We start from the raw sequence: 25670 nt of genomic DNA, 5'->3' as shown, positions 1-25670 counted from the left end.
GGACTCGTAAGAGTCTTCTCCAGCACCACAGTTCGAAAGCATCAATTCTTCGGCGCTCAGCCTTCCTTATAGTCTAATGGTTATTCATAATCTAACGGTTATTTCTCCTGTATGCCCGGGCACGGTGGGCCAATCTGAAACTAATGGCTCAGGGTTCAGAAAGGAAGCTTCGCCCCTTCAAATCAACCCAGAGTAACACCGTCGGGATAGAGTACTTCCGCCCGCTAGCAATACGTCCACCTAGGGTACCAAGTGCCCGGTCCCCAATCAGCCGACCTATTTGGAGTTCGCCTTACTCCTCCCTCTGCGCACGCGCGATATCGCTGGCTCTCACTCATTTGACCGAGGCGAGGCGCGCGTACTACTGAAGAGGGAGGGCGTGGCCGAGAGAACAAAGGGAGAGCTTAGGAGCTTGGGTTCCCATGGCAACTGCGGCGTTCTCTCCTCTTCCTCCTCCTCCGCCCGCCCGCCTCCTCCCCATAACAACCGTACGGAGCGCGGCGAGCTGCAAAAGAGTTTGTTGGGCGGGTGAGAGATGAAACGCGCCTTTGCTCCAAGATGGAGGGGCCCGGGCCAGAGCAGGAGCAGGAGCCGGAGCAGGAGCAAGGCTCTCTGGAGGGGCAGGTGAGGGAGTCGGCCGGAATGGCGGGCAGTGAGGCGCGGGCGGCGTGACATAACTAACGCCGTCCCCCCCCCACACTAATGGGATGACCCTCCTCGCAGCCCCTCTTTCCCCCCGCCCCATCGCCCAGGAATCAGATAGCCATTTCTCTTGCGCTTGGTTGGGCCCGCATCCACATCTGCGCTGGGTGGCTCGGTGCCCCCCAGACCCTCCCCCAACGCTTCACAGGTGAAAAAAAGGGGGCGACCCTGTTTTGGCGGGTCACTTTCTAAGCCACCACGCACCCCTTTTTTTCCAGGGGACGCTGATGGATCCGATTTTGGTGTGGTGGAGGCTCCATTCCTGGTTTTAGTTGCAACCAGCCAGAAGTCTAAAGGAGCTATCGAAGGTGCTGCGCCCTATCCCCAAAATGGGTCCAGCACCTTGGATAGCTCCTTTAGCCTGCTGACTGGTTGTAGCTAAAACCCCGAATGGATCCTCCGCCCCACGGAAATCAGATCCACCAGTCTCCCCTGCCCTTTGCCCTCCCTCATCACACAGTGCTAAAAGGCGGCCTTCCCCATCCCGGTGCCCTCCTGACGTTTGGGACTACAACTCCCAGCATCCCTGACCATTGGCCATTCTGGCTGGAGCTGATGGGCATTTAAGTCCAAAACAACTGGAGTGCACAAGCTGAGGAAGGCTGCTATAGGACTCTTCTCCACCCACTGGTCCTTGTATAGCTCTACCATGTAAGAGCACTGGTCTGGTGTGTTGGTCGACCAACCACAATTGTTTCTTTCTGCGGCCACTAAATTTTTACAGAGCATTCATTTGCATGTTTACTCAGAAGCAAGGCCCACCAGGTTGGATCTAGAAGAGTCTAGATCAGAGGCCCCCCAGATGTTTTGGACTACAACTCCTATCAGACCTACCTGGCCACTCGTATTATGGCCACTATTACGGGAGTTCAAAACATCTGGAGGGCACTAGTTTGCCTACCCCTGGTCTAGATACTAGACTTAGTTATACTTCAGGTAGGCCTGTTGAAATTAATGGGGCAAGTTAATCATGATTGAAGTCCCAGTGATTTCAATAGCTCTACTCTAAGCATGACTAGTCCTTAATCCAGCTCACTGTGTTCAGTGAAGCTTACTCCCAAGAAAGTGTGTGTGGCGTTGTACCTTCATAAAGGCAGGAATGTTAGGCTGAAAATGCACATCTATGTGTAATGTTAAGTGATACACTCTTAATGTTTAATGGAATATTTAATTTCACAATGGATTTGGTTGTGCTTATGATAGGAAGAGCTGCAAATCCAACAATGTTTATCCCTTTATTACATTTATATCCTGCCCTTCATTCAAGGAGCTTGTAGTGGCGCACGCCATCCAGTGAGCTTCATTTACTAAATGGGGGAGTAACTAAATGGGGACGAGGATGGACATTTGGTGGGATGGTGATTTTTTTGAACTGTATGTGTATTTACATGTATGTGTACTAGAGTCAAGTTATATCTGCTGCTACCCTCCCCCTGACAAAGACTTGGAGCATAATCCTGTATGTGTTTACTCAGAAGTAAATCCCACTGAGTTTCCTGGGATGCATTCTCTAGAAAGTGTAATGAGGATTGCAGTGCTAACTTGTAGAGCTCCGGGGGAGGGGTGTGAAACCTGAAAAACATGTGCATGTTTGCATGTCAATGAAAAATTTAAAATGCATCCTTGATATCTCCCCAAGAGGCAAAATAGGGAGATAGTTTTACCAGAACCAGGCCCCAGAAATTGTCCCAGTAAATCAAGGGTGGACAACTTGTGGCCCCCAAATCTTGTGGGGGTGCAACTCCCATTATCTACATTTGCTATGCTGGCTAGGGCAAATGGGAATTGCAGTCCAACAATATCTGGAGGGCCACAAATTGCCCATCCCCAATGACTGAGCATATGCCACTCTCCCCCTCAGCAGATACCCTCCATTTTCTCACAGACAAAAATAGGGCCCATGTTATAATCTCAGAGCACCTCTATTCTCAAACCAGCATGTCTCAATTTCTAAAGAAAAAAGCTTATTTTCTTCGTATTTAGATGATATGGCAAACATTGTCTTAGTAGAGGTACTCTTTGTTCTCTCTCCCTCAAGAGTGAATGTCTCTTTTTACAGTTTGTAAAAGTACTAGTGCTGAAAATAATTTTAAAATTTAATCTGATTAATCAGGACTTAATTGCCTTTTTTTGTCAATCAACATGTTTTAAAATTATGTAAGGTAACTGATAGATTAAGGGCACAATCTTTTGCAAGTTTAAACAGTTAAAAGGCCTACAACTCCCAGCATGCTTCAGCCATCTATGCCTTTTTTTACGCCCTGTCTAAACTTGCATAGGATTGTGCCTTCAGTAAGCATTGCCACTGTACAGATTGCTAAAGCTAGCCTTGAGATGTTCCTTAATAACAGCAAATCGTACAGTTTAATACAATTCTAATATCACAGTGGATCTTGTTGTACATAGTATTGAACAGCTGTAACTCAGACATGTTCAGCAACACTTATGATCATCTGTGTAGGCAGTTAGGATGTACAGAAGGGAAGCCGGTGCACTAGAGTATACTCTAGCTGTACACATTAACTGAGTGTTGTTGGGTTTTTTAGAGGTTTGCCCAAAAATCTTCCCAAAAGCAAAACAGAGATCAAACAGGAACAGTAATACAGCTGAAAATAGGAACAATAGGAGCACATGCCTCAGAATCCAGCCCAACGGTGTTAGGAGCAGGAGAACTAGAAGACAGCACCTGTGGAGGCAGTGGAACTAGGGAACCATTTCCAGGTAGTTGAAGATGAGACTGGAGGACAGCCTGCAGAGGAAGAATTACAGGGGAACCTGCATGAGAGCAAGCAAGAGGCCGAAGGTCAGCCAAGCAGAAGCAATGAAACCAAGGCCTACAACAACAAGAAGAGAAGAGTAGTAGTAGTGGGAGACTCTTTGCTGCACGGGATTGAAACCCAATTATGTCGCGAAGACCGTGGACTCGCCTGGTATGCTGTCTTCTGGGAGGACGGATTAGAGACTAAAGGGTTGCCTGCACTCATAAAGCCCACTGACAGGTATGCCTTTCTTCTCATCCATGTGGGAACAAATGATACCGCCAAGCGGAGCTACAAAGAAACCACGTCAGACTTTGAAGCTTTGGGAAGGAAACTCAATTTTTATTTTTATTTATTAAATTTATCAATCGCCCATCTGCCCGGTCACCCAGCCACTCTGGGCGATGTACAAAGTATATAATAAAACAGTTTCTACAGTAAAAACATTTTCTAAAATACCCTAACCCACCCCAAATGCCTGCCTCAACAACCATGTTTTTAATGCGCAGCAGAAGCTCATTAAAGAGGGGGCATGGCAGAGTTCCCTAGGGAGGGAGTTCCACAGAGTGTGGGCCACCACAGAGAAGGTCCTCTCCCTTGTCCCCACCAGTCTAGCTGTCCTGGCTGATGAGACAGAGAGAAGGCCATCCAAGGCTGTTCTTGTTAAGTGGCCTGTCCGGTGTTGCTGGAGGCACTTCTTAAGATAGGCTGGGCCAAAAATATATAGGGTTTTAAAGGTCAAAACCAACACCTTGAATTTGGCCTGGGAAACAACTGGTAACCAGTGCAACTCCTTCAGCACTGGAGTGATGTGATCTCACCGGCGGCTGCCTTTAATCAGGCGAGCCACCACGTTCTGTTTGAGCTGCAGCTTCCGAACTGTCTTCAAGGGTAACCCCACGTAGAGCACATTAAAGTAGTCTAAATGAGAGGAGACCAGGGCATGTACTACCAATGGGAGCAGATGGTCGGGAAGGAAGGGGCGCAGCCACCGTATCAGATGGAGTTGATACAGTACTGTCTGGCTCACAGCTGACAGCTGAGCCTTCATGGACAGCTGAGAGTCCAAAATGACCCCCAGGCTGCAGACCTGGTCTTTCAAGGGTAGCTGCACCCCATTCAACACCAGGTCAACATCCCCCAGCATCCTCTTGTCTCCCACCAAAAGTACCTCGGTCTTGTCAGGGTTCAGCTTCAGCTTATTCCTCCCCATCCAGCCACTCACCGTCTCCAGACATTTGGACAGGGATTCTACGGCCAACCTTGGTGAAGATTTGAACGAGAGGTAGAGCTGCGTGTCATCCACATATTGATGACACCGCACCCCAAACCTCCTGTTGATAGCCCCCAGCAGCTTCACATAGATGTTAAATAGCATCGGGGAGAGGATGGACCCCTTCTGGCACCCCACAGGTGAGCAGCCATGGGTCCGAACCCTCCTCTCCCAGTGCTACCCTCTGGTACCTGCCAGAGAGGAAGGACCGGAACCACCGCAATACGGTGTCTGCAATGCCCAACCCCTCCAGGTGGTCCAGGAGGATACCATGGTCAATGGTATCAATAGCCGCTGAGCGGTCGAGGAGAACAAGGAAGGAGCATTCACCCCATCCAGAACCCTCCTCATATCATCCACCAAGGCGACCAAGGCCATTTCTGTCCCATGCCCACGCCTGAAGCCCGACTGAAATGGGTCTAGATAATCGGCTTCTTCCAAGTGTGCCTTCAACTGCACCACCACCACACGCTCAATCACCTTGCCCAAAAATGGCAGATTCAAGACTGGGTAAAAGTTGTTCAGAACTTGGGGAACCAAGGAGGGCTTCTTTAAGAGTGGTCTTATCACTGCCTCCTTGAGGGCTGATGGCATCACTCCCTCCACAAGGGAGGCGTTCACCACCACCTTGATCCCCTCACCCAGTCTCTCTCCACAGCCCATAATGAGCCAAGATGGGCAAGGATCAAGTAAGCAGGTGGTTGGCCTTACAGATGAAAGCACCTTGTCCACTTCATCAGAAGGAAGAAGCTGGAACCGATCCCACAAAACCGGTTTGCCACAGGCCGCCTCTTGCTCACTAACTGTATCCACAGCGCACGGAATAACACTCCTAATCCAATCAACTTTATCTGCAAAGTGCCTTGCCAAGGCATCACAGGAGGCCTTAGAATGCTCCAGCTGTTCTGGGCCCCAAACTCAAGAACTTTGGGGCCCAGATAGTCATCCATTTCTCATTCATTTTCTCATTCATATAGCCCATGGTCCCAGAATCCCAATCTCTCTCGTCGGCACCACCTTCGTAGCCACCTTTCTGTCCCTCTTCTAACTATTGAATTTCTCATTCAGTAGTTAGAAGAGGGATAGAAAGGTGGCTACGAAGGTGGTGCTGACGAGAGAGATTTGGATTCTGGGACCATGGGCTATACTTCCTGGAAGATGGACTGTTGGCAAGGGACGGGTTGCACCTCACAAAGGCTGGGAAGAATATGTTTGGCCACAGCATGAGAACTTCATCAGCAGGGCTTTAAACTGAATCCTACGGAGTAACAATGGACAAAGGCTCATGCACTGTAACAGAGAGAACAGTTCTAGTAGCGCCCAATAATAGTCCTCACAAACATGTAGGACGAAAGCTAGACCATGAAGCACATGGTCTTCGATGTCTATATACTAATGACCAGAATATGGGAAACAAACAGAACGAACTTGAACTCTTAATACAAGAGGGAAATTATGACTTGATAGGTATAACTGAGACTTGGTGGGATGACTCTCATGACTGGAATACAGCAATTGAAGGATATAACTTGTTCAAAGTTCAAAAAGAACAGGAGGAACAGAAAGGGAGGTGGGGTTGCACTATATGTGAAAAATAAATATATCTGCACAGAAATACAAGAGGATGAGCTTGGTAGCCCCATCAAGATCATCTGGGTTAAAATAAATGGACCAAAGAATAAAAGGAACATGGTGGTCGGAGTCTACTACCGGCCACCCAATCAAGGAGAAGATGAGGATGAAACTTTTGAAAAGCAAATAGCCAATGTTTCAAGGAAGCATGATGTAGTAGTAATGTGGGACTTCAATTTCCCCAATATTTGTTGGGAGACAAATTCTGCAAAACATGGCCCCTCCAGGAAATTCCTGACTTGTGTGGTGGATAACTTCCTCCTACAGAAAGTGGAGGAAGGAAGTAGAGGACTGGCTATCCTTGATTTGATCCTAACCAACAGAGATGACTTAGTGGATAAAGTAGCAGTTACAGAAACTCTGGGGGAAAGTGACCATGTTGTACTTGAGTTCTTGGTTCTCCTGGATTTTAGGAAAGCTGATTTTAATAAACTCAGAACAATGATCAGTAAGGTCCCATGGCAAGCGACACTAATGAGAAAAGGAGTCCAAGATGGGTGGGAGCTTTTAAAAAAGGAAATTCTCAAGGCACAATTACAAACAATTCCAACAAGAAGAAAAGGTGGAAGACAACAGAAGAAGCCAATGTGGCTTCACAAAAAGCTTAGAGATGACCTGAAAACAAAAAGGGACACATATAGGAAGTGGAAGGAAGGCCAAGCTACAAAGGAAGAGTGCAGGCAGGTAGCACAGAATTGCAGGGATGGCATCAGGAAGGCTAAAGCTGAAGTTAGCGAGGGATGCTAAAAACAACAAAAAGGCTTTCTTCAGCTACGTGCGTAGGAAAAGGCAGAGGAAAGAAATGGTTGTTCAGCTATTAAATAAGGATGGCAAAATGATAACAGATGACAAAGAAAAGGCAGAGGTGCTCAATTCCTACTTTGGCTCAGTCTTCTCCCAAAAGAGGGTCTATGACCCCCCTGGCAAAGGCAAAGTACAGGCTGAAGGGGCAGGATTGCAGCTTGAGATCGATAGGCATATGGTTAAGGAACACCTAATTACTTTGAATGAGTTCAGATCTCCAGGGCCAGATGAACTGCATCCTAGAGTAATAAAGGAACTGGCAGAAGAACTCTCAGAACCGCTGTCTATTCTCTTTGAGAAATCATGGAGGACAGGGGAAGTGCCAGATGACTGGAGGAGGGCTAATGTTGTCCCTATTTTCAAAAAGGGTAAAAAGGAGGAACCTGGGAACTACAGACCAGTCAGTCTGACATCAATCCCTGGGAAAATTCTGGAGCAGATGACAAAGCACTCCATCTGTCAGCACCTTGAAAACAATGCAGTGATTACTCGAAGCCAACATGGATTTGTCAAGAAGAAGTCCTGCCAGATGAATCTGATCTCATTTTTTGATATTGTAACCTCCCTTGTGGACCGTGGGAATGCTGTAGACATCATATACCGCGACTTCAGCAAAGCTTTCGACAAAGTGCCCCATGATATCCTGATGAGCAAACTAGCTCAAAGTGGGCTAGATGAAACAACTATCAGGTAGATCCACAGTTGGCTACAGAATCGGACTCAAAGAGTGCTTATCAATGGGACCTTCTCAAACTGGGGAGAGGTAATGAGTGGGGTACCGCAGGGCTCAGTCCTGGGCCCAGTGCTCTTCAACGTTTTTATTAATGACTTGGAGGAGGAGGTACAGCGAATGCTGATCAAATTTGCAGATGACACAGAATTGGGTGGGATAGCTAATACTTTGGAAGATAGGAACAAAATTCAAAGTGATCTTGATAGACTGGAGCACTGGGCAGAAAACAACAGAATGACATTTAATAAGGATAAATGCCAAGTTCTGCACCTAGGAAAAATAAACCAAATGCACAGTTACAAGATGGGGGATACATGGCTCAACAACACTACAAGCGAGAAGGATCTTGGAATTGTTGTTGATCACAAGCTGAATATGAGCCAACAATGTGATGTGGCTGCAAAAAAGGCCAATGCTGTTTGGAGCTGCATTCATAGAAGCATCGCTTCCAAATCCTGGGAAGTACTAGTTCCCCTCTACTCAGGACTTGTTAGGCCTCATCTGGAGTACTGTGTCCAGTTCTGGGCACCACATTTTAAGAAGGATACAGACAAGCTGGAGAGGTTTCAGAGGAGGGCAACAAAGATGATCAGGGCATTGGAAACAAAGCCCTATGAGGAGAAAGAACTGGTTATGTTTAGCCTTGAGAAGAGAAAACTGAGGGGAGATATGATAGCGCGCTTCAAGTACTTGAAAGGTTGTCACAGACAGGAAGACCAGGATCTTTTCTCGATCATCCCAGAGTTCAGGACACGGAATAATGGGCTCAAGTTACAGGAAGCCAGATTCCGGCTGAACATCAGGAAAAACTTCCTGACTGTCAGAGCAATACGAGAATGGAACCAATGATCTAGGGAGGTGGTGGGTTCTCCCACACCGGAGGCACTCAAGACAAGGCTGGACAGCCATCTGTCAGAGATGCTCTGACTTGGATTCCTGCATTGAGCAGGGGGTTGGACTCAATGGCCTTGTAGGCCCCCTCCAGCCCTACTATTCTATGATTCTATGAACACAAGGGGGGGGGGTAATTTGATAGCTGCGTTCTATTTAAAAAACGGAACAAAGGGCATTTAGTGCAGGTAAAGGTAAAGGTGTCCCCAACCAGTCGTGTCCGACTCTAGGGTGCAGTGCTCATCCCCGTTTCTAAGCTGAAGAGCCAGCTTTGTTCAAAGACGCTTCTGTGGTCATGTGGCCGGCATGACTGAACACCGAGGTGCACGGAACGCTGTTACCTTTCCCGCCGAGGCAGTACCTATTTATCTACTTGCAATTTCTTGCTTTCGAACTGCTAGATTGGCAGAAGCTGGGACTGAAGACGGGAGCTCGCTCCATCATGCAGCACTCGGGTCTCGAACTGCTGTCCTGCCGACCTTCCAGTCTGCAGTTCAGCGTCTTAACCACTAAGCCACCGTGGCCCTCAATTTAGTGCAGGAGACGCCTTCAATGATCGTGGCGTCATATAAAGAGCCTGCAAAACTCCGTGAAGGAGCCATCGCAGTCGTAGGATAAAAGCTCCGTGTGGAGGAGCCCAATAGCCAGTGCTCACAGGTAAGTCCCGTAGGCTGCAATCCTATACACACTTATCTGGAACTAAGCCCACATTTAAGTCAGTGGGGATTGTTTCTCAACAGATGCCCTGAGGATTGGATTCTAAGGATATAATACTATACACAATTACCTGGGAGTAAGTCCCACCGAACTCAATGGGGCTTACTTCTGAGTAGACATATAGAGAACAGACACATGATTTGGATAAAACGGGAAGGAGTGAGGCGGTGGGGCTTGTGAATTTCATCCCCCCACCCCCGCTGCTGCTTTATTTATTTGTTTACAAAAAATAAAAAAAAATTACAAAACATTACAAAAAAAAAAATATTACAAAAAAATACAATCTAACAGTTATTTCTCCTGTAACTGGAGAGTGCCCAGGCATGGTGGGCCAATCTGAAACTAATGGCTCAGGGTTCAGAAAGGAAGCTTCGCCCCTTCAAATCAACCCAGAGTAACAACGTCGGGATAGAGTACTTCCGCCCGCTAGCAATACGTCCACCTAGGGTACCAAGTGCCCGGTCCCCAATCAGCCGACCTATTTGGAGTTCGTCTTACTCCTCCCTCTGTGCACGCGCGATATCGCTGGCTCTCACTCATTTGACCGAGGCGAGGCGCGCGTACTACTGAAGAGGGAGGGCGTGGCCGAGAGAACAAAGGGAGAGCTTAGGAGCTTAGGTTCCCATGGCAACTGTGGTGTTCTCTCCTCTTCCTGCATTGAGCAGGGGGTTGGACTCGATGGCCTTGTAGGCCCCTTCCAACCCTGCTATTCTATGATTCTATAAAAGGTCCAGAAATAAAGTAAACATGTACTCACTATTGTTGTTTTTTACATCCTCTCATTTCAGCCTCTTTTCTTCAGAGCAGAGGTATTGTTATCTGGCCATGCATTAGCGTTTCATTCCACAATGAAAGTTATTTGTGGACATTCTGTGCAATTTGCATGTGGTTTTTTATATCTAATGATTCTGTGCACACATGTTCCACTGTGTGCTCACATTTTTGTAAGCTGTGATTGGACATCCTTTGCAATCCTACATTGCAAAGGATTGCCAGCTCACAAAGGTTTAAAACTATTTTTCAGCTAGTACATGTATAAAATTGAAGCGGTTACCTTCATTAATACTTTTTCATGAAAAAAGCATCAGCCGACATTCTGGTCCCCACCTCTCCCGGCAGAGTATCTGGCATTGTTTTGTAGCTCTTGGGCAGGTATGTAGGAAGAGTACTGAGGAAGAGGTAGGAAGGAAGATGGTGGACCAAGAGCCTTCTCTCACTCTATAGCAGGGGTGGACGACATGTGTCCTGTCCCCTACCACCACCCATTGCCCTTGCCACACTTGTTTTTTTCACTGAGATTATTCTTTTTTAAAGTCACACTTTGCCATTGAAATTTGGAAGCGAAGAACTGCGGAGGCTTGGAATGGACAAATTTAGCTTGAAAACTACCTGCATTTATCCATTCTAAGCCTCCATAGTGGCTACGGAGGCTTAGAATGGACACATTTAGCTTGTTTTCAAGCTAAATCTGACCATTCTAAGCCTCCGTAGCATTTTGCCATCTAATTTCAGCAGCAAACAACAACTTTTTAAAACATCCCCCTTTTTCTGGCAGTGCAGCAACAGTGAGATAGCAGCCCGTGACAGGTTGGGGGTGGGTGGGGTGGAAATGGCCCCCAGACTGCCCAAAGTTGCCCAGTCCTGTGTTATGGTCACCAATACGATTTAATCACTGCATTAAATTGAGCTGTGCTCTACAAAGTGTAAGAAGAACGCATGCACATTTCTGCTTAACTACTACTTCTTTGTTCGTTCACATTGTAGCTACAGCCTGAAGGAGTTCTGATTACTGAGGTGCAGGAGCAGCCTGAATTGCCAGCATCTGCGTCTGAGGCTAAAGCCAAAGTCCTCGAAGCGGCATTGATCATGGCACAAGAAGAACCTACAGAGTCAACAACCTACCAGGCACAAGAAGAACCTACAGAGTCAACAGCTGAGGTTAAACCTTCCCCACCTCTGGAAACTCTTGGGTCTTTGCTCGCTCAGTCTAAAATTGAGTTTCCACGTGGTTTGGTCAGATCAGTGGAAACTCTTGTGCAGCCTCAAGAAGTGGCACCTAAAGTAGAAGAACGACAGGCCGCCCCACCAGCTCCTGCTGCAGAGGAATTCCCAGATGAGCCCATGCCTATGGTGTATCAAGATCCCTTTGAGGTTTCACTTAGGTACATGGAGAAGCATAACATCTTGCAGATATTTCAGGTGAATTGTCCCCTTTTGCCTTTCCCAGCATAGATCCTCTTTAACCTGGGCATTGTCATTTGCAGTGGCTGGGCTGAGTCAACCCAGCCAGTTCCTTTATACACAGTTATTTGGGGATCTCTCAGAGTTCAGGGCACACCCTGAACTTTTGAGAGGACTCAGCCATTTATTATTGCCTCAAATATGACGAAACTCCCCTTCTGGAAGGAGGCTTGTGTCCCATGGCTGCCTAACTGGGCTTTCTCAAACCTCACACATGGTCTCTCAGCAAGACCTGCTTTGACTGTTCCCTTCCTGGAAGTGTAGTGGCCAGGCACTGCAAAGCCCCATGTTCAAGGCGCAGTAATCAGGAATTAGTTCACCATTTAGGTCTCGACATCCAAACACAGACCTGAAGTGTTTTTGGCTCAGTTGTGGTTGTCTCTTTTATAAGGCTTGTTACAGTATTCAAGACAGGGATGTGAGGAATACAGTGAGGAAGTGTCCGGCCCTTCGTAGTTTAGTTCCAGTGAGGCATGGAATAGTGGTGGTGTGTCCTGAGTCATTTTACCATACTCTATTACAACCTTCCCTACTCTGGTGCCCTCTGGTTGTTTTGGATTACAACTCCCAGCATTCGTGACCATTGACCATGCTGGTGAAGGCTGATGGGACATAAGTCCAAAACATCTGGAGAGCACCAGGGTGGGGAAGACTGCTCTAATGTGTCACACATATGCAGTGGATCTTATAACACCAACCCTGCGAATCCATATTGGAAGCTACTTTTAAAATTCAGATTTATTTTATTTGTGAGTATTTACAACCTGCTTCCATCTACCGATTTCAAAGCAGTGTATACAAATCATAAGAATATAAAACCCATACATAGAATCAATATACTGCATCTACATATCTATAAGAATAAAATACATGTTAGGCTAAATGCTTGCATAAATAGATGTGTCTTCAACATGCATCTAAAAGTAAGAATTGTCGGTGCATGTCTAATCTCGGGGAGAAGATTATTCCACATTGTGTCCATCCCCATGCCAAATGCCCTGCTCTGAACAACGACAGAGCGGACTTCAGGAGCGTATGGCACTGCCAGAAAGGGTTCACGAGATGACCTCAAGGGTCAAATAGGTCTATAGAGGAGAAAATAGTCTCTCAGGTAGTGAGGTCTCAAGCTTTTTAGGGCAACAAAAGAATGGGCCAGTTCACAGAACATGGCAGCCCATCGTGGGTCAATTTACCCTTGAGAAACTGCTTTGTGTGCCAGCTGCCATTATGAATATGCACAGTCTGTTGTAGGGCTTATACCAGTGTTGTTTAACCCTCAAATAACCCCCACCGGCTGCATTCGTATGTCATGACAACCCTTGGTCGGGGGCTGTGTATTCATAATGGCAGCTGGCATAGGCCGCAGCTCCTTGAGGGTAAATTAACCCACAATGGACTGTCATGTTGTGTGAACCAGGTCAATGACAGAAGAGATTCAGTGGTGGGAGAGGTGATTACTACTGCTGTTGACTAGGAAGGAGAATAAAAAGCCAGTCCCACTGCATGCCTGCTGATCTTTCCATGCACTTCTCTGGATCAGCCTCTCTTTTGTTATTTGGGTGATCTAGTACTGCTGAAGATTATATATATATATATATATGGTTTTGTTTTAAAATTTCAAACAAAACAATGAGATAGGATTAATAGAGATTTTGGCCTAGAAACGATTATGTATATCTACTGCAAACCACAACTACATCAAGTAATATAATAGTCCTAGACAGCAGCAAACCGCAACCTAAAAAAGCTTTTAAGAATAAAAAGTCTGGAATACTGGGCTGTAGTGAAAAGAGGCAAATGAGGTAAGAGTAGAAATGTATGTCATGTTATATTCTCCAAAGCAAATGCATACACATCAATGAGAGCTGAAATATATTTCAGAAAAATATCTCAAGTGGATCTGCCTAGTGAAATTTCCTTCACAAATTCAGGAGCCAATGTCGCCCTTGCAGCTTCCTGCGGGGTCTTCGTGGGGCGCTATCTCTAACAGCTTTTTAAAAGGTTGAAAAACCTTTTTATCTCTCCCCTGGAATTAAAAGGGGAGGTGGGAGCAGCTCTGGATGAAGTTTTGGAAGAACAGCTCTCTCGGTGTGGTAGTAGGGGGGCTGTACTCCGGGGCTAGTCTGACAGAGCTTAATCATTGCTCAAAGCTGTTTGAACCTCCTAATTAATTAGGAGAAATTAGGGCTGACATGCTCCATTGTAGTTTTTGGATTAAGAAACGCCAACAACATCTGAGGAATGGATTAAGAAATATCAATAATATTTGAGGACCTGCAAGGTTCTCTTTGTTTGAAGAGAAGGATGACTACACTAAGGCGAAAAAAAGGATCTCCGCCCACCCCACCCCCACACACCTCCCTTGGCAAAGGCTTCGAGAAGTGGAAATACAGAGGAGTTACTTGCTTTGATAAAAACTTTGTCCTTGCAATTTGCAGAACAGGCTAAGAGGCTGGATACCATCCAAAATTCCATCCCTGCCCTGCAAGGGACTGTGGATTTAATTAACACTTCTTGGCAAAAAATGGAGGCGAAGGTTAATGAGTTGCAAGATCGGGTGGCAGGGAATGAAACTACATCACAAACTTTTTTCAATAATCTTCTGTCAGAATTTCTCAACTGGAGGCGTTAGCGCGCAGGGCAAATGTACATATTATTGGTATTAAATTACCTACTGATGTAAATTTATCTACTTTTGTAGATAAGTTCCCGCATGAGATACTCCCTGTGGCATCTGATTATTCATTTGATATTGAGCAGGCATTCCGTGTGTCAAATGCCAAAGGGACTGGTTATACGATTATAGTCCAATCTGCAAGAATCTCCACAAAAAATTATATCCTGCGTTTGGCAAGAGAGGCTGGAAACCTTTTTTGGAAACAAGATAAAGTTATGCTATTTCCGGATTACATCAAAGAAATTGCTGACAAAAGAAGGTTTTCTTTTGTCAGTAAATTGCTGACAATTTACCAAGTAAATTGTCAATTTACCAAGGCGAAAAATATGGCAAAACAAATGAACTTACAATATCACTTAAAATATCCTGCTACATTTTGCATTTTTTCTGAAGGCCAGATGAAGAAGTTTCTAAATCATGAAATGGCGGAGGCGTGGCTAAGTGGAAGATCATGTGAGATTTCTGTTCCAGCACCATGAACTGGAATCTACAAACATGTTTTGCTAACTGCCTATGTTTAAATCTGGAAGCTAAGCCAGAGATTTTTTTTCCCTCTCTTGTTTTCCCTCTCTTTTTCTCTTTTCTTTAAATCCTTCATGATATACTGTACAGTGTATACACTCATTTATATATCTAGTACAAAATATATTAGTGATTGTTGTGAAGTTGATTTTAAGCTTTATTATTATATAACATTATAAAATTTATTAGTGATTTGTTATTATTATTATTATTATGTATCCTTTTAAATCTCCTTTTTAAATATTACCATTATTACTGGTTAGTAAGATCTTTGGCTGGTTAAATTGTTAAGCTTTATTATTATATGTTAGCTGAAGGGCAATATATGGTTACTGGAAATGAATTGTAGGCCTGCTTCCTTGCTATAAGACCGATGATATGATATTGAAATGTTAGGTTGATTATTTATGCTGAACTGAATTGTAATATTGCCGATGTTATAGGTATAATTTTTAAGCAGAATGGAATTTGAAGTTTCTGTGTAATGGAGTTTAAATTTAATTTCTTTAAATAATCCTTTATAATGTTTTTCATGTTTTTTTTTCCTCTTCCTTCTCCTTCTGTTTTCTCTTTCTTTTCCGTTATTGCTGTGTCCTCTTAAGAATACTGTATTTTTGGGAAATTGTAGTTATTGATTAGGTTGTTGGTATTGTTTATTTCATTTATAAAGTTAAAAAATAGAATAAAAAGTACTTAAAAAAACAAAACAAATTCAGGTTGCTGTTCTCCAGCTTTGCCTTTAAAAACAAAACAATATTCACAATTTTGGATGCAGCTAGAAGGTTTAGAAAAACAAGTCGTATAGTAAGGTGATAATATATTACTTGAAGATGTGTCCATGACATTTTGTTCTTCAGTCCACAAAATCTTAAAATCAGTTTTAAATACCAAAATTTCAAATGCATGTCCAGTTTCATTTTTTCTGTAATATCTGTACCATTGGACATAATCAACCAAGAACTTGAATATATCAATGGATCTGTTGGGCATGACACTTTTTCCCATTTGTGTCATCTGGAATGCGGAACATGGATTCCTTGGACAGAGGATTGTATCCAACTATGTCCTTCCACCAGCAGAATGGACACTGCTGGCAGAGTGACTTCCCTCCCCCTGAAACCTCTCATGTGCTCTGGGGACTATGGAACAGATTTGGGGGGGGAGGGCTGCAGGGAGAGGAGGGTAAAGCCAGCTCCCATTGCACAAGTGAACATCTGCTCATGTAATATTGGATTTCGCCCACCATTTGGAGTTCTCGTAGACTTGGTTTGGGTGGGCTTATTATTTTGGTTAATTAACTGAGTTTAACTATGGTTTAGACATCACAGGGAACAATGGCATAACACAAACCAGGAATGAAGGGGCACTGCCAGCATGTGTGGGGATGCTGCATCTCCTGTCCGAATTACTGTGTATTGCTTCTGTTGCTTTGTGGCTCTTGTAACTTTGTTTTTGGTTTTTATGCTGTTGCTATGATGATTAGTTCTGGTCTGCTGTAGATGTTGGTCAGTGGACTGTTTCATTGTTTTATATGGTTGTAAGTCACCCTGGGGACTCTTGTGGTCAAGGATGAGGGATATAAATAATGGAAACTCAACCTGTGTCTGTGATGTCGCTAATCCCTAAAGGTATTATCTGATGCACTTTAATTGGCAACTCATTAAAATAACAGGGTCAGGCTGAAGTGATGGGAGTCACTTGCCGTTGCGAGTTAAAGTATATCTGATGGTACATTCAGGACTTAGCTGTACAATAGACGCATTTCAAGATGAGTGAAATGAATCATCGTGTCTGTATTTATAATTATATATCTTGCCTTTCCCATCTCAAAAGGTAAGCAATTCTTGCCTCTGTTCTGGCACTATGCTTTGCAATATTTTCATTGTTTGCCAGAGATAAATGTTATGATTTCTGTCTTTCTCACTCAGGAGATCACTGAAAACCTGGTGTACGTGAGGCCTGAGAAGCCATTAGAGTTCATGCTGGATCAGGTATGTGGTCTCACCAGAACACACACGGCCTGATTTTTTTATGTTTCTCTGAGCAAGCAGAAAGGGCACTGGAGCTGTGAATACACACACATATCCACGATAATGCCTGATCATATACATAAACTCAAGAGTTGTACTCTGGGAATTATACTAGTGGATGGAAGATATAGGAGAAATCCTGGATGCCCTTTGAGGTGACCTTTATTTTAAAGCAGATGTCATGATGGGCAGGCTGTGTAGGGAGGAAGGACTTGTATATGCAAGGATACTGGCAGGTGCTGTACTGTACATCAGCTTGTGCGCACATGCACACACATCCTGTTCCCATGGGCACTCTGTGCCAGGGCATGATCTGAAGACACATGATGCTGCAAGCAGGCTAAACTAAGCAAGTCTGGGTCTGGTCACTGCCTGGATGGAAGACTGTTTGGGTATCCAGTGTCTTGAGTTCCATGGAAGACAGGTGATATATAAAATAAATAAAGTAAGCAAACTGTTTTGCCTTCACTTCCACAACAGGCTCCCCTAGTGTAGCACTTCAGAAGTTTGGAGATACATTTTTTATCCAAAGTGTGGCAGAGAGAGGGAGGGAGATTTAAACTTCCCCTTCACACCCCCTATGGTAGGGGTGGGCAGAAGGTGGCACTTCACATGTTTTGGGCTTGAAACCCCTGTAAGCATGGCCAGTGATCAGGAATGCTGGGAGTCGAAGTCCCAAACATCTGGAGATCTACTTTCTGCCCACCCCACCCTATGGTCCCACGGTTACTCCAAGGAGTTGCTGTTTACATAACGACAGTGGCAAAAATGCACTGCTAATTGCATGTATTAAAGATGTGTTAATGTGCAGTAAGAAGCTAACGTGCACAAAGCTTTTGGTAAAGCTAAATCTGATTCTCTAACTAGTCTTTGGTGGTTGGCAGTAGCTGCTGTGGAGTCTCCAGTGACTGAAACTCTCTGGGTCGTTTGTTTTCGTGCCCCCTTAGGTTCAGACTATGATAAATAATAGGAAACTCTACGAGGAAGAGGAAGTGCAGGTGAAAAAGATGGACGACTGAAAACTCAAGAAATTCTCCTTGGATGTCCGGAAGGTGCACCATGTTTCAACACTGCCTCCTTCATGCTCTGTCTGTGGAAATTTTATAGATTTGAACTGTGTCAGTGGCAACTGATTTCTTCCACTCTGGGTTCAGTGCTGGGTTATCAAGGCGGATGGAAATGGCATAGTTGGGATGGGACACAGAAAGTCACATGCCTGTCAGAAAGCACATAGCGATGGAAGCACTGCGCTGTCTGTAAATACTGTCTGTCCAGTATTATGGCAGTAATCCTAAAACCTCTTTGCCTGTCCTGGCTGTAACAGTAAGAGCGGATCTACATATACAGCAGAATTAGATAGTGCTGTTCTTGCTGGAGTGACCCATTTCAGACTGCAAGTGAGGGTTCACATGTTGATTACTTCCTTACAGGGGAAAAATAAATCACCTGTGCATATAGAAAACCAGGATTTCAGGAAGAAGGATTCTAGCGTAACCTTCTCTCAGTGATACCAGTTTGATATGTGTGAGAAGAGTTTTGTTTTTTCATGGAGGAGCATTAAAGCATGTGATCCTCATTTGCAGACTGAAGTAGTATACTCCAGGAAAAGTGGTGTCACACGATTCAGTTGCATGTGTTGATCAGCTGGAATACGTGCAAGCAAATGGTCTCAAAATCAATATGCAACTCTCCAACAGTCAAGTAATTTGGCTTCTTAACATTTAACTTGATCCCTCCATCAATGAAGTACAAGAACTTAGACTGAAGACGACTTAGTTCCATTGGTATCAGTGGGGCTACACTGGTTTAAACTGCAGTACTCAGTTTAACTGGGTTTTGAATTGGGTGTAATCACATGACAACACTACTAACTGAAGCGTTAGTAATTTAAAATTGGCCTTTGACTAACTTTGAGTTAAACTTTAAAGTCTAGGTACTAGAGCTTATTTGGAACTCTGTGTTGGAAAAATTATTCACAGTCTGATTGAATCTGTTTTTAGAGTGTTCTAAATGAGAATCCCTTTTATCTGATGCATTTCAATGTTACCACCAAAAACATAATCTACCTCAGGACCAAATGCAACTAGGTAACTTGGAGATGCTTTTTGTGATGTAAGTTGCTGAAAGAAAACTGATCTTAAAATGGATGCTTACTTGCCATTGTGACCATAGTCAAACCTAACTTATAAAATATTCCCACATTCTGGAGATCTGGGGAGCAGCGAAAAGGTCTGTTGATTCTTTGCAATAAGTGGACACAGAATGGGAAGTGTATTTCTACAGCAAGCAGAAGACCATTTTCCGTAAGTTTGGGGTGGGCAACCTGTGGTCCTCTAGATGTTTTTGGACTCAAACCCCCATCTTCCCTGACCATTGGCCATGCTGGGGCTGAGCTGGAGTCCAGCAACATCTGGAAGGCCACAGGTTGCCCACCCCTGCCTTAAGCATTCTCTTACGAATCTCAAAACTGTCTCTCAAGCCTGGAATTCATAAGAGACAACTTAAGGAAAACTAGAATACCTGGGTTTAAGTTTATATAGTCCATTGGGAATTCAACTAAACCCAAGGTACTTCAGTTTATCACTTCTGCTGATGGGACTCATGGTCCAGAGGGATTGTTGTATTTCTTTGCTTGTGGCAAAAATATGTTTTTTTCCAGTGTCTTAACAATGTGCAGGGTAGCATGCTTTCAAGTTTTGTTTTAGTTAGTTCTTAGGCCAAGAAATGGTGGATTGTTTTTTGCTGAATTTTTGATGGAATTTAAGAATGGTTCTGGCTTCCTAAACAATGCCAAATTGTTATCCATGTACAGCTACTGATCATGTGCTCTGATTCTACTAAATACATTTCTTTTGCTACAGTATCTCTACTGTGTTTTATTCCCCACATTGAATGTCCGTTTGGGAGTAGCAAACTCTCTCCTTTCTCTTTTGCAGCATCAGACATTGCCACTTGTTTTGTAGGATTCCCAGCTCTACTTATAGCTGTATCTTGCAACCTGGAGAATGTCCAAACGCCTTTAGCTCCCCCAATACAGTGGGAGACGGCAGCTATGGCTTCTGTTGCCCATTATATCTGACATCCTATTGTCTGTCTATCTTCCCCCTTGCTGTGCAACACAGGTGAATTGCCATTTGCTACAGCAAGTGTGAGTGTGTGTGTGAGAGAGAGAGAGAGATGAATGGTTGGGAATGGGAAGCTGCTAAATGGTCTCCTGCTGCACTGGAGAATTTAAAGGTACATGAGGGATCTCAGGGTTGCATCCTGGCAACCATAATAACTCAAGGGAATCAATGCAATATGCAGCAGTGGCATCCCAGGCATTAGAGCTCAGACACTGCCTGTTAGGAATGAATCTGAGTGTGTGATGTCTGGCAGCTCAGATTCAGATTCAGAATGGGAACAGCATGAACAGAGGGAGGCACCCTCCCTAGTGAGCCCAGGTATGGAGAAATTTTCTTCCCAAGACCTTGATACACAGATGGCCCAGCCTGAACAGCTCCCCCATCCCTCCATCATGAGAACTCAAGTTTTGGAGGGAGAGGAGGAAGAGGGCGAGGGGCGTGACTTGAGAGATGCTCAGGTCTGTTGCAGAGTGAAGTGGGGAAAGTTAGGGGCAGGGCTCAGATGCTCTTCCAGGTTGGCCACTCATGGAAGCCAACGTAGAAGGGAGCCACCCTAAGGGAGGGGCATCCCTGTGAAGCAAGTCTGGCTGTGAAGTTCAAGCCCAGACTGCTGGCAGCTTCCCTAACTTCCACTTCGTATCCCCTATTGATATTCATAGATGTGTGGATTAGCTGGTTCTATGCAGTCTGAGAATTTCTTAGAATCTGCATTTGTAAAGAAGCTAATAATTTACTAATAAAGTAGTGTTGGCCTGAAGCTTTGTCTCCTGGAGTGGGTTGATTGAGGACAACTGAACGTGACACTGCCCGTCTCTTCCAGTGTTGTGGGCTGCAGTAAGATTCCTGTTTGTGGCAGCCGGCAGGGGAATGAGGTGGCAAATGGACCATTCCGGTATTATGGTGAGAAGCACCATTGCTGCGTATTAGCTCTGTCTCAGAGCTGTTAAAGCATTAGGAAGAATTTCTGTATGTGGACCAGGGAATTTTCTTAACAGTTCTCGTTGTTGGATGGATCAGGATGATTCCACACGCCACATTCTGTTTTGGGTTCCTTTGGTACTCAATGCTGTAAGCAACCAGGATGTAACTTTAGTATTTCTATTGGTGGCCACTAGGTGGTAGCAAGGTGTCACAGCCCTCTTTCTAAAGGAACTTTAATTGGTAGTGTGGCTATAAGGTAAATAAACTAATATGACAGTTAACAAGGTCACACATGTTCAAAAGCTTGCTAGCTAAAGGGAAATTTTTTATGTAACATCTACCTGGAACTGTTGTCAGTTCAAATCAGTCTAAATTACAGGCATGCTCCAAGACTTACAAATCCAACAAATGTGAAATCGCAGGGTGGATGTTCCTGCATTTTTTTTTAGATGCTCAGAGACTAAAATTAGGTAGAAGCTTTTTAATCATCACCATCATGCAACGTTTTCTAGTATCCAAAGTGTCTCACGTATATTACCTCAGTAAGCTTTAACAATTTAGTATTGTTATCCCCATAAATTAAATGAAACCTGGATAAAAGAAAACCAAGCACTGTTCTGACTGTAATTAAGCTGACTTTTAAAAATCAGTATCTTGGCTTCTAAACATTTGCTTTTAACATAATTGCATTCTCAAAATTGACCAGCTGGATTCCATACTTTTTACATTTAACATGGAGGCAGGGATTACTATCAGTTTCAAAAGCTATGGATTGCCCTTTGTGTTCTCACCCATCCTTACAAGGCCAAAGGAGGTATGCAGAAGGAAGCCCCAGTTAATTTGGGGCATGTCATGCTGACTGGGGAATGCTGAGAATTGTAGATTTTTTTTCTATCTAAACATGCATAGGACTGTGCTCTTACTAAATAATATGTGTACGATCTCCATTCATTTCTTTAGAGTGGCTGAGTGGGCTGCAACTCTTCTACCATTTTTCTCTTCTCTTAACAGTTGTGTGCGTGGATGTGTTTGAGAGAGTGAGAAACCTCCCAGAAAGTTATCTATGAGGGAATGCAGCCATTGGGCTGAAAAGGGTTCCCCACTCATGTATATGCCTGACACAAATTATTACATTGTTCCTTCACTTATTTCTGTTGGTTTCCTTCTCTGTTAAGAGACAAACCTTGTCATTGTTCCTTTATAGCCAAGCTTGCAAACCTATCATTCCTCTTTAGCAATTTGACAGACACCTTTTTCCTGAGCACTTGGGCAAAGCATTATATTGAGTGGGCTTTCGGTCTTTCCAGTTCCAAGAATCCAGTCGCAGTAGCTGTCATTTCCTCCAAATGAGTCCACGTATTATGCTCTCCACATGACTCAATTGCTTGTAAATAGCCTCTAGTCCAAGGACTTTAACCCAGTTTGTCTCCCAAGAAAACAAGATGGGTAGGTAAGCAATTTGTATTGCCATATAAAAAATATCATGCGTTGGTTTCTCTGCCCACCAGTGAATAATCCCATTCCCTTTTCACTCATTAGAAAATCATTCATACCTGAGGGACCTGTCACAAAACATTGCATTGGAATGCCCACTTCCAGCATTCTCCATCCCACTCAGCCTCCCTCTGGTTTTCCCCCCAGGTCAGCATTCTGCACCTACTAAGCATGCTCAGCCCTTATTGGACTGTTTGAGGGCGTGTCCCCGCCCCTTAGGGTTCTTTTTCTACAGTTATTTTTGACTTCTGCAAACCCCCAAGCCTGCTGGTAGCTCCCTCTTATATGTAAAAAAAAAAGGTAAAGGTGTCCCCAACCAGTCGTGTCCGACTCTAGGGTGTGGTGCTCATCTCCATTTCTAAGCCGAAGAGCCAGCGCTGTCCGAAGACGCTTCTGTGGTCATGTGGCCGGCATGACTGAACACCGAGGTGCACGGAACGCCGTTACCTTTCCCGCCGAAGCGGTACCTATTTATCTACTTGCAATTTCTTGCTTTCGAACTGCTAGGTTGGCAGAAACTGGGACTGAAGATGGGAGCTCACTTCGTCACGCAGCACTCGGGTCTCGAACTGCTGTCCTGCCGACCTTCCAGTCTGCAGTTCAGCGTCTTAACCACTAAGCCACCGCGGCCCCTTCACCTCTTGTATGTAGATAATGCTATTTTATTTAATTTTGTTAATTCATTCTTTCGTTATATTAATATCTTTTCCTCCATGCAGCCCAAGGCAGTGTATGTAATCCTCCTCCCCATTTTATCCTCAGAACTTCATGCCTCAGTAGGGACCTGAACCCAGGTCTCCCTAATGAAACACTCCAATGACTGCACCGCACTGGCTACATAAGGATCCACAATTAGAGAATGAGTTCACTATTAGTATAGTAGGATTTCACTTGAGCAAGTTGCCCCTTCTAGTATCATCCTCAGGACTTTCAGGCAAGAAGACCTCACTTTGCTCTGTCAGTTTATTCTCTGACACAGAATCTATGCCATCCTTACGCACAACTGATTCAGAGCCAATGCCCTTATCGTGCAGTTGAATGATGTTAGAAACAAAGGAAGCTGTCTCCTAGCGGTCCGGGGGCGTAGGGTACTTGGTTGCAGTAAAAACCACAATATCCTGAGGCAGATTAATGACGAACAGATCAACTAATAAATTAATTGGCAACTTGTAGCTTTTCAGCCTATTGTTTTCACAGTGGGATACCATTTTTTAAGAAAACCAATAAACTCACAGCAATAACAGTAAAAGATTGCAATGGGAACAGATTAAAAACAGAGAGCCAGCAGTAAAGTACCATTATAGCCATAAAAGATTTGCATGAAGAGAAAGCTCTTGACAGCTCATTCAAAAGGGTCAGTCTCCTGGATCTCATTCACAGAACTTGGTAACTGATTCCAAAGTCTGGGAGCCACCATCAAAAAAGACTGTTCAGTGGTGGCCATCAGCCTGACAGATGATGGGACTGCCAAGAGGTTTTCATTCTCAGATCTCAAAGAACAGGAAGGAACATATGATAGAAGGCAGCCCCTCAAGCATCTTGGGTTCATAGTATGTAGCTTTAAAAGTATGCAACAGCACCTTGAATTTAGTCTGGAAACAAATCAGCAACCCACAGAGCTCATATAGAGTTGGTGTTACATTACCTCTGCTGTCAGTGACAGATATTAAGCCTGCTGCATTCTGGACAAATTCCTGTTTCTTTACGGCCTTCAAGGGTAACCCCTCATAGAGTGTATTTCAGTAGTCAGGTTGAAAGCACAGTATTTATATCCCTCTTTTACAGGAACACATATAGCTGGTGAATCAGCCAGTGTAGATAAAATGTGCTCCTAGTCACAGCTTTACTTTGGCCATCCAGGAGGGTGCCTGGATCCAGGCGCACTCCCAAGCCGTGTAACTGACGAAGTGGGCTCTGGTCCACAAAACTTTATGCCACAATGAATCTGTCAGTCTTTACAATGCCACAAGAGTCTTGCGGGCTGGGGAATGCTTGGAGTTGTGGACTTTTTTCTGTCTAAATATGCATAGGATTGTGTCCTTAGTTGTTTCCTTAACTGTCTTGTGGAGAGGAGGAAGAGTTATTTCTTTCTCCTATCCACTTGAAATTTCTTCTACTTGAGCGAGAGGAGGAAGAGTTATTTGGACAGGTCCACTCAGTGGACCTCTAGGCACCAAAGAAATACGGCCTTGCAGCTGCTGCTGTTTAATATGGAGCAGCATGTTATGCAGGCATTAAAAAGACCAGCAAATTATAATGACTCTCATTTCAAAGCAAGCACTGAAAAAAGGTGTAGCTGCCTCCTGTTTCTCCTATTATAGAAATACCAAATCTCAATCCGTCCTTAGTTGCCTCTCAAATTGATGAAAGTAGCGCAGAAAGAAGGAGGCCAAGTTCCCTCACCCATTGTGGGGAAGCATGGTGTTAAAAATGTTGACAGGATGTATTTAATTGTCTCCTCTGTTGCATTTCTCGTCTCTTACCCTCATCGCCCTTACCTTCTGTCTCATCTGTGCCACCTCCTCTGTGTATTGAGTCAGTTCTGTGTTATATCTTATATCTGCACTGTATCACATCGTTTAGTCACTATCACTGGGCATTATTTAGTCACTGTCACTATCACTGGGCAATATCCAGTGGGACACAAGCGCTAATGTAAATTACATTGCACTCATATAAGGGACCTCTAGTACCGCACCAACAGCACTAGCTGGCATGATGGGATTCCCTTGGTCCCTTACACTAGCTCAATGTAGTGCTAGTATCCAATTTCTTTATTTCTAACATTTATATACCGCCCCACATCTAATCTGATTCTGGAGTAGTGAACAATAAAAGATAAAAGAATAAAACACCATATTAAAAATAGTTATTTTTAAAAACAGAATGCCAGTAAAACAGGGGCTGGTCAGTCAAGGAAGGCTTTCTGAACTAAAGATGTTTTCAGCAGACGCTGAAAACAACAAAATGTTGGCACCTGCCTGACCTCCGGAGGCACAGAGTTCCACAGAAAGGGGGCCACCACACTGAAGGCTGTTCTCCGAGTGGATTTCAATCGGGCCATCACTCCATGCGGAACCACCAGAAACATGCCATCTGATGACCTCAGTGACCAGGCAGGTTGAGAAGGGATAAGGCAGGTTGAACTG

At 44.4% G+C, this 25670-nt stretch overlaps 1 protein-coding gene across 6 annotated transcripts; it reads left to right on the top strand.

Moving 5' to 3' along the window:
• The first annotated feature begins 360 nt into the window (after positions 1–360).
• On the top strand, positions 361–19843 carry TEX55 (testis expressed 55). Of its 6 annotated transcripts, none has more exons than XM_084841668.1 (5): positions 361–624; positions 11276–11710; positions 16880–16942; positions 17929–19097; positions 19406–19843. In XM_084841668.1, exons 1-4 carry the CDS (start codon positions 559–561, stop codon positions 17998–18000), a joined length of 636 nt encoding a protein of 211 aa, XP_084697794.1. In that variant the 5' UTR covers positions 361–558; the 3' UTR covers positions 18001–19097; positions 19406–19843. The 6 variants fall into 6 exon arrangements, with proteins under 6 accessions (XP_084697794.1, XP_084697796.1, XP_084697798.1 ...); XM_084841670.1 differs by having other exon boundaries at positions 364–624; positions 17929–19023; positions 19406–19842; XM_084841672.1 differs by having other exon boundaries at positions 367–624; positions 17929–19232; positions 19406–19842.
• The last annotated feature ends 5827 nt before the right edge of the window (positions 19844–25670 follow it).

This window comes from Heloderma suspectum, chromosome 3 (genome assembly GCF_057233095.1).
Source record: "Heloderma suspectum isolate Gila_16-S chromosome 3, 16-S_ref, whole genome shotgun sequence".
Classification (NCBI taxonomy): Eukaryota; Metazoa; Chordata; class Lepidosauria; order Squamata; family Helodermatidae; genus Heloderma; species Heloderma suspectum.
Note: the sequence above shows the minus strand (reverse complement) of the source record. Positions and strands in the feature narration are given on the sequence as shown.